Source organism: Colias croceus, chromosome 4 (genome assembly GCF_905220415.1).
Source record: "Colias croceus chromosome 4, ilColCroc2.1".
Classification (NCBI taxonomy): Eukaryota; Metazoa; Arthropoda; class Insecta; order Lepidoptera; family Pieridae; genus Colias; species Colias croceus.
Window position 1 is genome coordinate 2,078,798 of NC_059540.1, and position 14,254 is coordinate 2,093,051.

At 32.3% G+C, this 14,254-nt stretch overlaps 1 protein-coding gene and 1 long non-coding RNA gene across 2 annotated transcripts; both read left to right on the top strand.

Annotated features, from left to right (window-relative positions):
• The first annotated feature begins 573 nt into the window (after positions 1-573).
• On the top strand, positions 574-6,096 carry LOC123691149. The gene is made up of 4 exons (XR_006751363.1): positions 574-3,231; positions 3,552-3,726; positions 5,597-5,702; positions 5,981-6,096. It is a non-coding gene; the product is annotated as an uncharacterized LOC123691149 (long non-coding RNA).
• Positions 6,097-7,025: 929 nt separating this feature from the next.
• On the top strand, positions 7,026-13,654 carry LOC123691147 (23 kDa integral membrane protein-like). Its single transcript, XM_045635394.1, has 5 exons — positions 7,026-7,157; positions 8,835-9,023; positions 9,316-9,492; positions 9,893-10,132; positions 12,347-13,654. The coding sequence occupies exons 1-5, from the start codon at positions 7,095-7,097 to the stop codon at positions 12,440-12,442; spliced, it is 765 nt and encodes a 254-aa protein (XP_045491350.1). The 5' UTR covers positions 7,026-7,094; the 3' UTR covers positions 12,443-13,654.
• The last annotated feature ends 600 nt before the right edge of the window (positions 13,655-14,254 follow it).

Below are 14,254 nucleotides of genomic sequence, written 5' to 3' on the forward strand. Positions count from 1 at the left end.
GATTTTGACCATAGTGATCACCTTAAAATATAATATTATCATTACTATGCTATGACTAATAACTGGGCGATTATCAAATTACGTATTGAATAAAACAATCTATTAAAACCTTTTTTAGTTTTACCAAAAACAATCATTGCGGTTTTACGAAAAATTAAAAACATTTTTGTCAAACCAAATGTCACTTTAAATAATTATATTGACATTAATAAAATATATAAGGAAGGGCGGGGCTATTTTGTCGGCGGGGCAATCTTGTCAGAAGACTTTGTAGTCTACAGTTTAATAGATTTCTAGTAACGAAATCTTTCGGCAGGTATAAAATTTAATTAGCTACGCGATAAGCTAACATATGTCGCTGTAGGATGCATGGTTTTGGAATTACAGCTATTCTTCTACAGTCGTCATTTTGAATTGACACAACATAGACGAAGCTCCGCAAATTTTATTTCATTTTACGTGTAAAAAGTGATTGTTGTGAAATCTGCCCAAGGTAAGTAATAACTTTGAATATTGGAGATTCTTTCTAAACTATTTATTTTATCCTACGCTTTAAATAAAAAGTGTTTAAGTCCGATGTCATAACCACAAAAAATATTTTGGCGGGGCTATGTTGTCAATTTTTAAGACGAAATAGCCCCGTCGATTATGTATGAATTTGCAAAAAGCTAGTGACGTGTTACGATTGGCTTTCTTATCGACATAAGCATAAATGTTGAGGCAACTGACATTGTAGTAGGGATAGAAATTTGATCTCAATAGTTATTAATACGATTCCTTGTCTTTTTGTTTGTTGCAATTTTATTAACTAAGAGTCATCTTGTTTTGTTTTGTAGCAATTTTATGTGTGTTTTGAATACTTATGTTGATACACTTTTATCATTTTGTTCCTTAATAAAGTTTACTACTTACTTAAATGTGTTTTTTTAATACCTGGGTCAAAAAAATTGGAATCAATTTGAATTATATTTGGAAGTTTAGAATGTATTGCTTCTTTCGTAAGAAAAATTGTTCTACCTTATGGGGCCCTAACGCTATGTGGCACCCTCAACACTTATTAATTAATTACTTGATGAAAACATAATTTATCCAAAATCTATTTTGGGTGAATTGAAGTGGTATTACACTTATATTAAGTATACCATATTAGAAGCCACTTAACTTTTCATATTCAAATTGATTCCACACAAAAAGTTATCGATATTTCAAAAAAGTTATATCGATATTGTGTGCGCGTCACTATCTTGTATGGACGCTAGACGGAATAGCCCCTCCAAAAATTTAGAATGATTTTTCTCGAAAATGAACCTTATGTCTGCGTAACTAAATACAAATTCAAATAGGCAGCGTCATCAGTATTGTATATTTCTGGGTAAAATGGAAATTGCTCCACAGATGTCGTTCTATTAAACTCTTGACGAAATAACCCCGCGCGGGGCTATTTTGCCCAAAGTCAACTCCTATTAGAATATAGCTATTTTCTTAGCTACTGCAATCGTTTTTCACGTTCTAAATATGATGAATAGAATAAGAAATAACGGCTTGCTTTGATGTAATTGACAAATTTTCCGTAGTTATTATTTAAGAAAAAATACAGACGTGTTCTTTTTTGAGTGTTATTTTTCGGACGGAATAGCCCCGCCCTTCTATATTAATATATTAATTAATATTTTATTCAATAAATAGGTTAAAATGAGTGTAACATTCAGTAAGAATCAAATACCATGATGTGGTTTATGACAATACGGAGAGAGATTCATAGTAAAAACATGATTAAAGTTAAATAAATAGAACATATAAATGAAATTTAACATAGAACCAAGCCATTTGCTAACTTAAAGGCCGAGAAATTTCCTTTTGCAAACAAGAACCAAAGTCAGTTGGTTCTGGTTACCTTTAAAACTAATGAAGCTTTTTGTGATAAAATAGAACCAACCAACTTTGGTTCCAGCTTGCATAATGAAAGTTGGCGAAATTGGGTTGGTTCCGCAACTGACATGTAAAAAACTCCACTTACAGTAGTCAAAACTCTACCAAATTTTTTGAGAAGGTAGAAAACGTTTTTTTAACACTAGCTGTGTACTTAACTCAATTTCACAAAAAATGTGGGCTGGTCCCTGTTTGCATAAATAGGTCCAAATAGAATAATAAAACTAACTTAAATAACAGAATATTGAATGCAAGTTTATTAATAGACCTAGCCTAACCCATTTAAAAATGCTACATAATTAAATTATATCGATTTCATTTCATGTGTTGATTTCCAAGAACTATGTAATTCATAAACCTAGGTTTAGTATCTATACACTATAAAGTGCATGCGAATTTGAACACTTGGTTCGTAGTTTAAAGACTATATTCGTGTGAAGTTTAATTATCATAATAGTAATGTGATACAATAATACACAGTCCATACAATATTGTTGACCCTGACGTTTGTGTGCGAAGAATTAACAAAATGCTTAATTTCAGAGAAATCAGTACAAATTGTGCTAAATGCTTGCTCCTAGCTTTGAACGTGTGTTGCATAGTAAGTATTATAAATAAGAGACGTTTGTGCACTTGAAATAATTAGGTAAGTACTAATATAAAATTTACGAAGATCCTAAAGGCATTTATCCGATTTTAATAAGATGATTCTATCCAGAAGAGCTAAATTTAAGGTCTCTTAATAATTAATAAAACGAATTTTAATGCAAACTACATATCGTGAGTGACTTCATTATAAAGGACGTATGCTGCTTACAAATGCACAAAAATACATACATCTGATTGCGCCTCAAGAATCACCAGAAGACATTATTTTTTATTAGACGAAAAAAACAAGCAACTCTACATGATACTTGAGCGCATTTTTGTAAAAAATAATTTTAGAATTATACAATATACATAATACTTTGCGAAGATACCACCTTAACATCATTTCTTTTAAGAATTGTACATTCTTCTTCTTCGTTTATATGGACGAATTATACATATGTCCAGTGTAGTCCAGGAGAGTCAGGATAAGAATTGTACCAATACAGCTCATTGTTTTTCCAGCTAATTTCGCTCTGTACCTTCATATTCGCGGTGGTGGATACCAGAGTCCTCAAGCAGTACGGCGAGGAGTATGCCGCAGGGACCTACATTGGGGACGTGGTGGTGATCGTGGCCTGTCTGCTGGTGCTAAGCGTGGCGGCGTTTGGCAGCATTGGAGCTTTGAGAAATAATGTCAAGATGTTGTACTTGGTGAGGAGAGACAGCATATCGCTAGGAAATAAACTGGACTGGGTTTAAAATTGACGAAATTGACCTAAAATTAAAGGATAAACAGACTATAAACTGATCTCAAAGACGTAATTTAAAATACCTTGTTAGCTTTTGTATGTGAAAGTTGCTAAACATTTTTTTATTTAATTTTTCTGTAGTTTGGTGATAAAAATGCGGTCTTAAAAACTAACAATTTCTAAAAAATAGTATTATAAGTGATAAATGAAAGTTGAAATATCGATTCTGTTGTGATGTTTCATAAAATAACACGATAAAGCTTCATGTTTTCTGCTTTTCAGCATCGGCTTCCTCATGATCACAGTGGTCATAGAGTTACTAGTCACCATCTATGTAGCTGTGCAGAGGTATGGCTTGGAGTTCCGAGTGTCGGATTGGCTGCGAGAGGACTTCTTCAAGAACATTACTGGTGAAGAGATGGAGCACAAGCAGTTGTGGGACCAGCTGCAGAGTTCTGTATGTTTGTGCTTATATAGTCTTTAAAGACAGGTATTTAATGCTAGATTATGCCTGAACCGACATGGCTAGGCGTACTTATGCTTAAAAGGTATTTCCACGCGCCATTTACGCGAGTCGCTCCTAGCGTCGGCTTGTCAAGAAAACGCGTGGCAACGTTAAGTTCTGAGATACAATATGTATTTAATAATTACAGGGCTTCAGTTGAAAACCAAAATTTAGCACGTTTTCTGCAGTACATCAAAATACATATATTTGTATAAAAATTATTTGCAAAATCAGAAATTTCATTATTAAATAATTCGTTTTAGATTTTTAGAGGTATTTTAGCCTATTTTTATGATTTTATATGATCGAGCAAAATACACGTGGTTGTGCAAATTAGCACACTTTTTAGGCAATATCTTGAAGTGTATTGATTATTTTTTCTAAAAGCGTCATATAATTGCAAATACATGAAAAATTGGATCTTGCAAACCAATTTTACTCCGCTTCGCTGAAAGGACTCCCCTTAAGTGATACACCGTAAATAACGTCATACGGCGTACCTATAAATTTAAGTGATGATTAGTGAGATATCTTGTTACTTGCCTTTCTCTGAATGAAATAGCGTAAGGCAAAATCGAACACAAACTAAATTTTTATTGCTTAATAAATCTTATGGTATCTGAATACGAGCTACAATTCCATGTTTCGACTTCACTCACGCCTCCTGTAAAGCTTTCCTTAGTTCTGGATGAGATCATATTATGTAGATTTAATTTTTTAAAGAAACAATAGAAAAAAACCGGCCAAGTGCGAGTCGGACTCGCGCACCGAGGGTTCCGTATTTAATACCTATTTACTACTTACGTATTTAATACCATAATTTGGTATGAATTTCAATTTAATACCTCTACGCGTTTATGAGGAAATGGGTAGTAAGTTTAAAATTATTAAAAAAAATATATATTATGTGATGTAACTAAAAATTTATGGTTTTCAAAATTTTTCCTTTATCTATGCTATAAGACGTTGCTTCGTACCAAATTTCAAGTTTCTGAGTTCACGGGAAGCACCCTGTAGGTTTTGATTCCCTTGCAAGTGTCGAAAATTTGCGGCATAAACGGCCTGTATCTTTTGATTGCGTTGGCTTAGAAGTTTGATTTTTTTACAGCTTCAAGGGACAGAAGATTTATTTTTATTTGATTTATTAAATTGAAACTCATACCTGAGTAATTGATATAAATTTCAGCTTCATACCTCCACGCGTTCCTGAGAAAAAGGGTCTTGACAGACGGACGGACGGACGGACAGACGGACAACAAAGTGATCCTATAAGGGTTCCGTTTTTTCCTTTTGAGGTACGGAACCCTAAAAATAGGTATATTTGTCTAATGTAGGGCAAATGTGACTATAGTCGAGCCAACTTAATAGGCAACATTTGACGTCTATCAATTTTTTCTTCGAAGAGAGGTAACCTGCTTAAAAACATCGATTAAAGTGAATTAATCGATACGGATTTGAAACATTTGTCAATCGAATTTATTAATTTATGATGATTTTTATTCACAAGTAATCAATGCATTCGATTCTAGATGTCAGATTTCGATTTTCAGAGTAACGTCTCTGGTATTTAAAAAGAAAAAAGGTTAAATCTGCCATTTCAAAATAGTTTAAGCCCTTTATTAAACGGCTCTGTTTAATCGAAAATACCTAGGTATTAAAAGAGCTACCTCTTTCTGAAAATTAACAAAAGGCTTTTGATCTACTCGCTCGTAATTAAATTAGTAAAACTGATGTTCTCAATAGCTCATATAGAAGAAGAACTTTTAACCAGATATATACTTGACTATGAGATATATTTATGTAAGTAACTATTTGGTTCTAGGTCTTCAAGCTACTTCCCCGATGGGTGTGAAGATGAAATCCTGGAAGTGCTACGATCAGATGCGGAATGGTTATTCGGTGTAGCTGTCACCAGTTTTTGGTTTGAGGTAAAAATAAATATTCTTTATAGACTCTGAAATGTAAAAGAACAGAAAATTTAAAAATTTCAAGAGTCTCACATTGCAAGTAGGCGTTTGTGTATTTTACTGTTTTTTCTAATCTAATCTAACTTATCCTGCGGTTCCTGCTCACCCATCATTGTAATAAATACAATGTCAGAGATAAATTGATTAAATTATATAGGTACATAACGATATTTTCCCTCATTCTTGTAACTTAAATGGAGTCAAATCTATAGGTATTTTAATTTATTTGTGGTTTTCAGGCAGCAGGAATGCTTCTGGCGATGTGGGTGGCGAATAATGAAAGAAATAAGATTCAAGCATATACTCAAACTGTGAAATATTAGTAAATTGTTGTAAATAAATGTTTTCATAGTTATTTGATTGTTTCATTTTATTTATTATTGAATGTTAAAAAAGTAAATATATATTGTAGAGCCCAAAAAGTCTATCTAACATTGTTTAGAATTTACATTTTAAATGCTTCTATAGCTTCATTTGTAGAACTAAACAAATTTCATTCTCTACATAAATTAATTAGTTTGTTTCCCAAACCAAATTTTGAAAACCTTAACTAAAATATAACATTATCAAACCAGATACTTACAAACAAAAACGTGTTCCTTTGAGTGTATGTATGAGTTGATCCATTTGAAGCCTTATTGAGACATAACACGACTCAATTATTTAATAATTTAAAAACAGTAAGAATTAATTATTAACAGTATTGCTTTATTATTAAAGTATTGTAAAAGAATGGCTAATTTAATAATCATAGAAGAAATAATGCAGCCCCGCAAATGGCGAACAAAGACAAATCGTATGTGAAATAGACATCTGTATTCCCACGTCCTAGATAGTGACCCTACTGTGATGAGCGGCGCGATAAGCAGAGCGGGTAGCAAATCGCTGTGAACACTTTAGTTTTCCTTTTTATAGTTGGAATCTTGCATACTCATGGCCCACGGGGAAGGCGCCGTGGGTTAAGAAAAACCATAAATGGGCTTGATTTACACAAATATATTGTTGTATGTATCTTTGACACGTTTAATTACATTTTAATCAGCGGTATATCTCGTAGGTGGAACTAAAAAAGTAGTAAACAAATGATTTAGTAGATATATCGTAAGAATTCCGTAATTTTTTCGTAAAAGCTTACTCAATTAAAAAGATTTACCTTTTTACTAACTTTTATAACTACGCTATAAAAATACCACTCGCTCACCCCAGTAACGTGGACATAATGACCACCGATGGTAGTCCATTGCAATGATCGATACCACCGTCATTTAACCGAGTCACGCCAGTTCAACCGGACACATTTTAAACTTTATTCACGATTTCTGAACTGTAATAAAAAAAAAATTTCATTTGACCATGAAGCCGCGCAGCATTCGTTGCATGAAATTCTTCTTGACCCTTTTAAACATAATTTTCATTGTAAGTTTTGTTTCAAATTAGCATGAATGTTTAAGTGTTGTACTGTTTTATTTGTACACTAGCTGTGCCCCGTAGTTTTACCCGTAGTACTCTGCGCCTGTTGGTCGTAGCGTGATGTTATATAGCCTATAGCCTAGAAATAATTTTTCAAATCGGACGAGTAGTTCCTGAAATTAGCGCGTTGAAACAAACAAACAAACCCTTCAGCTTTATAATATTCGTATGTACTTATATTATATTTATTGCGATTGAATAAAAGTATCGATTCTTTGATTAGTGGTTTCACTATTAGTTATACGGTTATCATGATAGGTACTGTGTGCCTAGTGCGAGTTTTCATCGAGTACGAAACGTTACTATCGCGTTTGCGTCACAGCCGAATTAGTATGGGAAATCGAACAGCGCCCCTAGCGGACGTATGGGGAAGCTTTGATTCCCCATACAAATTTCGCTGTGACGCAGACGCGATAGTGACGTTTCGTACTCGATGAAAACTCGCACTAGGCACACTGCTATGTATTTTTAATGTTCTATCGATTGTTCTGATATAAAGCTTTGCGTGTTGGTAGCACTTTAAATTTACTTCTTTTTTTAACGTTGATTTTACTATTGAGTACTCGCTTTTGCTTGAATTATTTCGTTTTAAATTTATTAGTCACTTGGCTTTGAATGTTTTCATCACGTAATATGGATAACTAGCAGTGCTAGATAATATTATATTGCTATTTTGCGATTTAACGAAAAACTCTATAAGGTTTACATAATATAAATTCGAAGTTTTTTAATTATAATATGTACTTTAATACGATCTTGATGATTAATTGCATGTCTATGTCTCAAAAAAGAATAAAATACATATTACTCGCTTATAAAACTTTTCAATAATTTTCAATTTGGCGCCAAGTTATTTGCCTTTTATATGTGTACAGGCGCATTAAATTTATTAAATTGCATTTTAAATCCGTTAATAACTAATTGATATCACATTGTTGACTTTTTACTTGTCATCCGTTAGGATATTTATAGCGATGATTTATAGGGCAAGGATAATTGAATACTTGGCCTTAATATAGAAATAAATAGGTACCTACAATGCAGTTATAAATCAAGGGTTTGAATCATATTCTAAACTGTAAGTAGCTAAGGTTTAAAGTTCAAACACAGAATAGAGTTGAGCTATAAAACTTAAATGAAGATGCGCGCGCATCATCGCTCACCGCTTATACAAAAAGTTATAGGATATAAAAAATATCACAAAGATATACCTTCTCCAGTAAGCTATTGGAGATGATAAAACACCAAAATGAAGTGAAATAATCCAAAAAACGGAATGCAGTCAAATAGTCGCTGTATGTTATAATATCGATATGAAAGCTTGAAAGAAAACCGTTAAAGCTAAGTGATTATCATAAACAAGTATTTTAAGGAATTATAACGATTTCTTTTCACGAATTTTTATGCTCAAATATCATAATATGTCATATGTCGATGAAAACATAAACTGGAATAATCCAGTTTTTAGAATTTGTAGAATCACCCCGGTGAAAAGTTAAAGCCTATTTCACTCAAGGTTAAAGATTTCTACAGATGAATAAAAATATATAATCGGTTCAGTAGTTCTAAACCCATAAAATTCAAAAAACTAACTTGTATAACTACAGAGAATGTTTTTTTTAGCTATTCGGTCTTGTTCTGATAGCAATATGTGTTATCAACATGCGTGATAAGAAGAATCGTCCCGAGAAACAATCGGCACTCTCCAGGGGCGTGCTGTCGTTCTTTTTGACCCTGGGTTTAGGGTTGGTGATCACAGCTATTTTGGGGTGTATCGGCGCTTTGAGGGAAAACGTGAAGATTCTTTATGTGGTAAGTTATAGTCGAAGATGATGTAAGTTGTTGTTTATGTATTTTTTCCTCGAGACCTACCTGTTATACTTATGATTGAGCTGATTACCTTCTGCCCTGGTTGCCTGGAAGCGATCACTACTAAGGGTGCCAAATACACTAAACTGTTTCTTGATTTATTTTGCATGTTTTAGTACCTAAGTCCATTTAGTAACTAGGTCGTAGGTAACGTCGCGGCGCTAAAAGTAAATTCGAATTAGTCTAAATGTCACAATTAATGCAGTTACGTAGGCATATTAATTATTTTTTCCAGCACGCATGTTTCCTGATATTTCTCGTCTCTGTAGAGGTGATGGTAGGAGTGGGAGGGGCTGTCCTCAGCGCTTGGGTCGGCAGTGGTAACGAGTTACGTGTGCACTTCTATAAGAACACCACCATTGATGACCAGGGTGTCAACCAACAGGCTTTCTGGGACAATTTGCAGTCGGAGGTATTGCTGTTTACATTACGGATAAATATTTTGGATTAGATTTTTTTTCGATTATTATATTAATAGATAAGTTCTATATTTGGCGTAACATTACTATTAACAATGAACAAAATTGAAATTAAATTGAAATTATAATAACTATTAATATTGATTTTTTCAGAGAAATATTAAATTTCTTGTTACAAGACTAGCAAGGGTGATCAAATATTATAATACACATGATAACAACTGCAAAGGAATAGTTGTCTTATGTTATAACTAATTTATGATTCCATCTTCTATTAATTTGCGCTAACTCAGCTCTATATCATGTAATTCAGCCAAATCTTCCATCTTTTTTTCATTGGAGCTAACTCTATAGCTTGGCTACAAAATCCTAATACATTTAATTCTCTTTCAGAACCAATGCTGCGGCGTAGACGGTCCTCAAGACTACTCAATCCTCCAACGAGACATCCCTGTCTCTTGTTGCGCGCGTGCACACCCGCTCCGCGAAGGAGGGGCAAGGAAACAACTGCATACGTCCTGCCTTGCAGAACGATCGTATTATACCAACGGCTGTGAAGAAGTACTGAGGCAGAAGAAGGCTTTGAAAGGGAATATATTTATTAGCACTGGAGTCATTTTTACATTGTTGGAGGTTAGTAGAAGTACTTATAACGTATAAGGGAACGATATTAACTGTTATTATGAAATCTAGTGCAACTAAGAAAGATTTGAGATGGAGTTTAATTTAATAAGAATTTTGCATGGTTTTGAGTAATCATCATCATCATCATCATCATCATCATCATCATCATCAATATCATCAATACATATAATAAAATTCTAGAAAAGTCGTGTCTGTACAATCAAAATATATAAAAAAAAATTAGCAGGTGCTATTATTAAATCGATCCCAAACCCAAAACTGTAGTTAAAAAAAATTTTGTCTGTTTGTCTGTTTGTCGGTTTGTCTGTTTGTCTGTTTGTCTGTATGTTCGTGCACGCTAATCTCAGAAACGGCTTATCCGATTAAGATGCGGTTTTCACTAATATATTGTGGTAATCTTCATTTAACATTTAGTGTTTATTTCATGTCAATCGGTTCGTAAATAGACCATTTAAGTATTCACGGCGAACATTTGCTCAGGCATTCTATACACTGTACGATAAAACGTAAGTTATCTGTTACAATTATTATTCCCGTAAATGTCCAAGTGATCATATCGAAAGTGCCCAAGGATGGGGGGGAGGTTGGAGGGAATTTGTCAAAAATATACTCAAGTGACATATCATATGAAAGGGCATGACGTGTAAAGTTTAATTAGACATGTTTTATCAAAATCGGTTCATCCATTTATTATACCTTTTTATGGGTAAAAGTGGGAATGAAAAAAACGAATGTTGTCAAATATACCCAAGTGACATCAAATAAAAGTGCATAACGGGTGAAGTACAGTTAGTTATATTTTTATCCAATTCGGTTTATCCATTTATTAGATTACAGCGATAAAAGTGGTAATGAATAATGTGGTCAAATAATATACTCAAGCGGCATATCAAAATATTAAAGGGCAACGTGTGAATTACAATTAGTCATATTTTATCGAAATCGGTTCATCCGTTTATTACATTTAGGGCTTTTTAGGGGTGACAGTGGGGATAAATAAACCAAATGGAGCATCAAACTACAGGATATGACGTGTACATAATATAGGTACTATTAGATATGGTTTACATCAAAATCGGTTCTGCCATTTACTAGGGATGGAAAGGGAAGGGTTGAAAGTCTGTGAAAGAAGAGGGGATATGGGAGCGAGAGGATAGCCACACCCTGGAAATTTTGAACTCTACTCAAAGCTACATAGGCCTGGCCCTTGGCAATATTTTTTCCTAAGTATACCACTTCTTTTGCCACTGTGGTCCATTACAATTTGTGCACGGTTACGGCCCAACTTAAAAGATGTCAAGGAGCAACAAACTTATAGATATCAATATGATATAGGAATGTAATATGGAGGTAGAGGTAGGTCTCGCTCACTTGAAAATATTACCTACATGAAAATAAGAAACCGAAAGGAATAAATAATTATTTTACAAACTTCCCGACGATCTTTAAAATTAAGTACCATATATGTATTTTGATAATGAGGTATATTATGATGATGTTGGCATGGCAGCCCCGACGACTTTGTTTTTTTTTTTATAAATATTTAAAATGGTATTTATTTTTAAAAATCTTCGGGAAGTTTGTGAAATTATTTATTCCTTTTTCTATGTATGCACTTTTCTTCGTAGCGCTGTTTTTTTTTTTATTTAATTTTTATTGCACAGTCTAAACGGTTTAGTTACTACCTACAGGCGTGAGACAGGATTCAGGAAAGATCTGATTTGGATTTTGTGCTGGATTTGATAAAAACTGAGTATCGATTAAGCTGATCAGTTGCTGCACGATACATAGTTAAAAACATCCATACAAGGAAGGAAGGAAAAGAAATTTGCTCCCCTCCCCCCTGGTGCCTAAAAATAATATGACATAATTGAAAAGAAATTTTACGTAGAAAATTAATAAGGCATTTTTTTTGTATTGTTTAGCTCAGTTTAGTAATAAATTTTACTTACAGTTCTTTTAATTATTTATGGTAGTCTGTGTTTACTCAATAATTTAAGATAAGTAGTAACTACTATGCAGTCACTATTCCACGCGGACGAAGTCGCGGGCACAGCTAGTGTATTAATAAAAATCAGATAAACACATTGCCTACATTATTCGTGTGACATAGGCAACGGAAAATAACTAGTACATCGTATCGTAAGGTACGAATTGTATCAAAAGGTAATGTTAGGTACTAAAAACTTATTTTATTTTCAGATTATCTCTATAATCTTGGCAATATTCGCGGCAAGAGGAGTGGGCAGTGAACGACGAAAGTTGCAACAAACATTGCAAGCTCATTTTGAAAGTTAATTGTAATTTCTCTAAAGTGTTCTAAAGTGTCACAATGGACAGCGTTGGACGAGTAGAGACAATCACGATAGACTAGGATCAGCCTTCATTATAGATTTTGTATATGGCGGCAAACATTGACCATCATTTGTTGGGCCAACGCTGTCCATTGTGAAGTAGACCAATAATGTGACACAAATACAAAGGATTAGATTTTCACCAACATGTTGTTGCTAGAATTTATATTTTTAGATCTATTAACAAATAAGGTGTTGTATAGGGAAATGCTCACAATTTTAACTTTGGTTTGACACCGTAGATTTTTATATTTATAGATAATGATAATATTTTGTAGTCGTGTTATCAAAATTTTACAGACATAAGTAAATATGTTTTAGACATAGGTAGGTTAAAATTAAATCAATAATGCACCTATTCGTTAATTAAATTTATACATAAATATAAGTAAATATTTTAATGTCTGTGTTTGTACTTTAATATATTAAAGTACATGAAATCTTTGTTACAAATAACTATTTAACTCTCTCACACAGTAAGAAACACTACATTTTATTAATTTTTAATACAATTTTTCACTACAAGCATTTAAAAGTTATTATGATATTCGAGTCAAAATAATTGTAAGATGATGAAAAATAGCTGTATTCTGTGATAAAATACGTAGATGACATTTTAGGGTTAAAATAATTATTTCATTAATTTAAAATGGCTGAATGGGACCAATTATTACGATAGATATTTATCATGAGATTCAGAAGCAAGTATCAAAAGTTCTTGCTCTGGTGAACTTTAGCACTAATTTTTTATATGGCATTTTATTACCTATATACTGATTGGGAAGTAGATACTTTGATGTGAATTAAAATAAAAATCAATGTTTGTTTGTTAATTTTTATAACTTTAAAGTAAAATTTTCAATGTATCTATAATTAAAGAAAACGATTAGTTTTTGTGTGTGCATACAAAATTTGTGATAAAATTTAAGTAGGTAACTAGGTACCTAAGTGTTCAAGATTATATTATTAGTAGATTATATCTTATTGTGTTTTGTATCTTTCTCTTAGTGAATCGATTTAATAAGGATTTATAATTATAAGCTATCTTTATTTTCATTTATTTAGAGACTAGATGAATATGCGTGAATTATTTTAAATCTCTTAGAGATTCAGATATTCAATAAGTTTAAGTACCTATTTAATAAATATTTTAATAATTAATAGTTAATTTTAAGAATACGTAGACATAATTTCAGCACTCTATAAGCACCCATAATATTAAAATAAAAGGCATAATTTTCAAACACTTGTATTTATTTAATAAAATCTATGTAACACCGAAATAACGCTAATAAAATTTTTCACATTTTAATTGAGTTTTACTTACAATTATAAAGAAATTTTGATTATAAAAGATTAATCAAACGACAAAATATATTAAAAATATAAAAATATATTAAACAATATGTAGTCTATAATTATTAGTAAAAGAGTGAACTTTGTGCAAGCTTTGAGTGCTTTGACGACCATAATGTCTAAAATAATCCGAAAAAGGTATAATCAATTATATTACAGTGAAGGAAATAATAGTGTGTACTCATAAAAACAGACCTATGTTTATGGAACTTAATAAATTTGATTTACGTTTTTTTCGAACCAATTTCTTTCAAAATGGTTCGCGAAATCGTTACGTGTTTTAATTTACTTAATATAGCTTAAATAATAATTAAAACGTTAGTCAATGTTGTGTCTTAAAAATATTTAAATCTGTGATAATGAATACAAAAAAAAGTAGAAAAATATTAAAAATTGAATT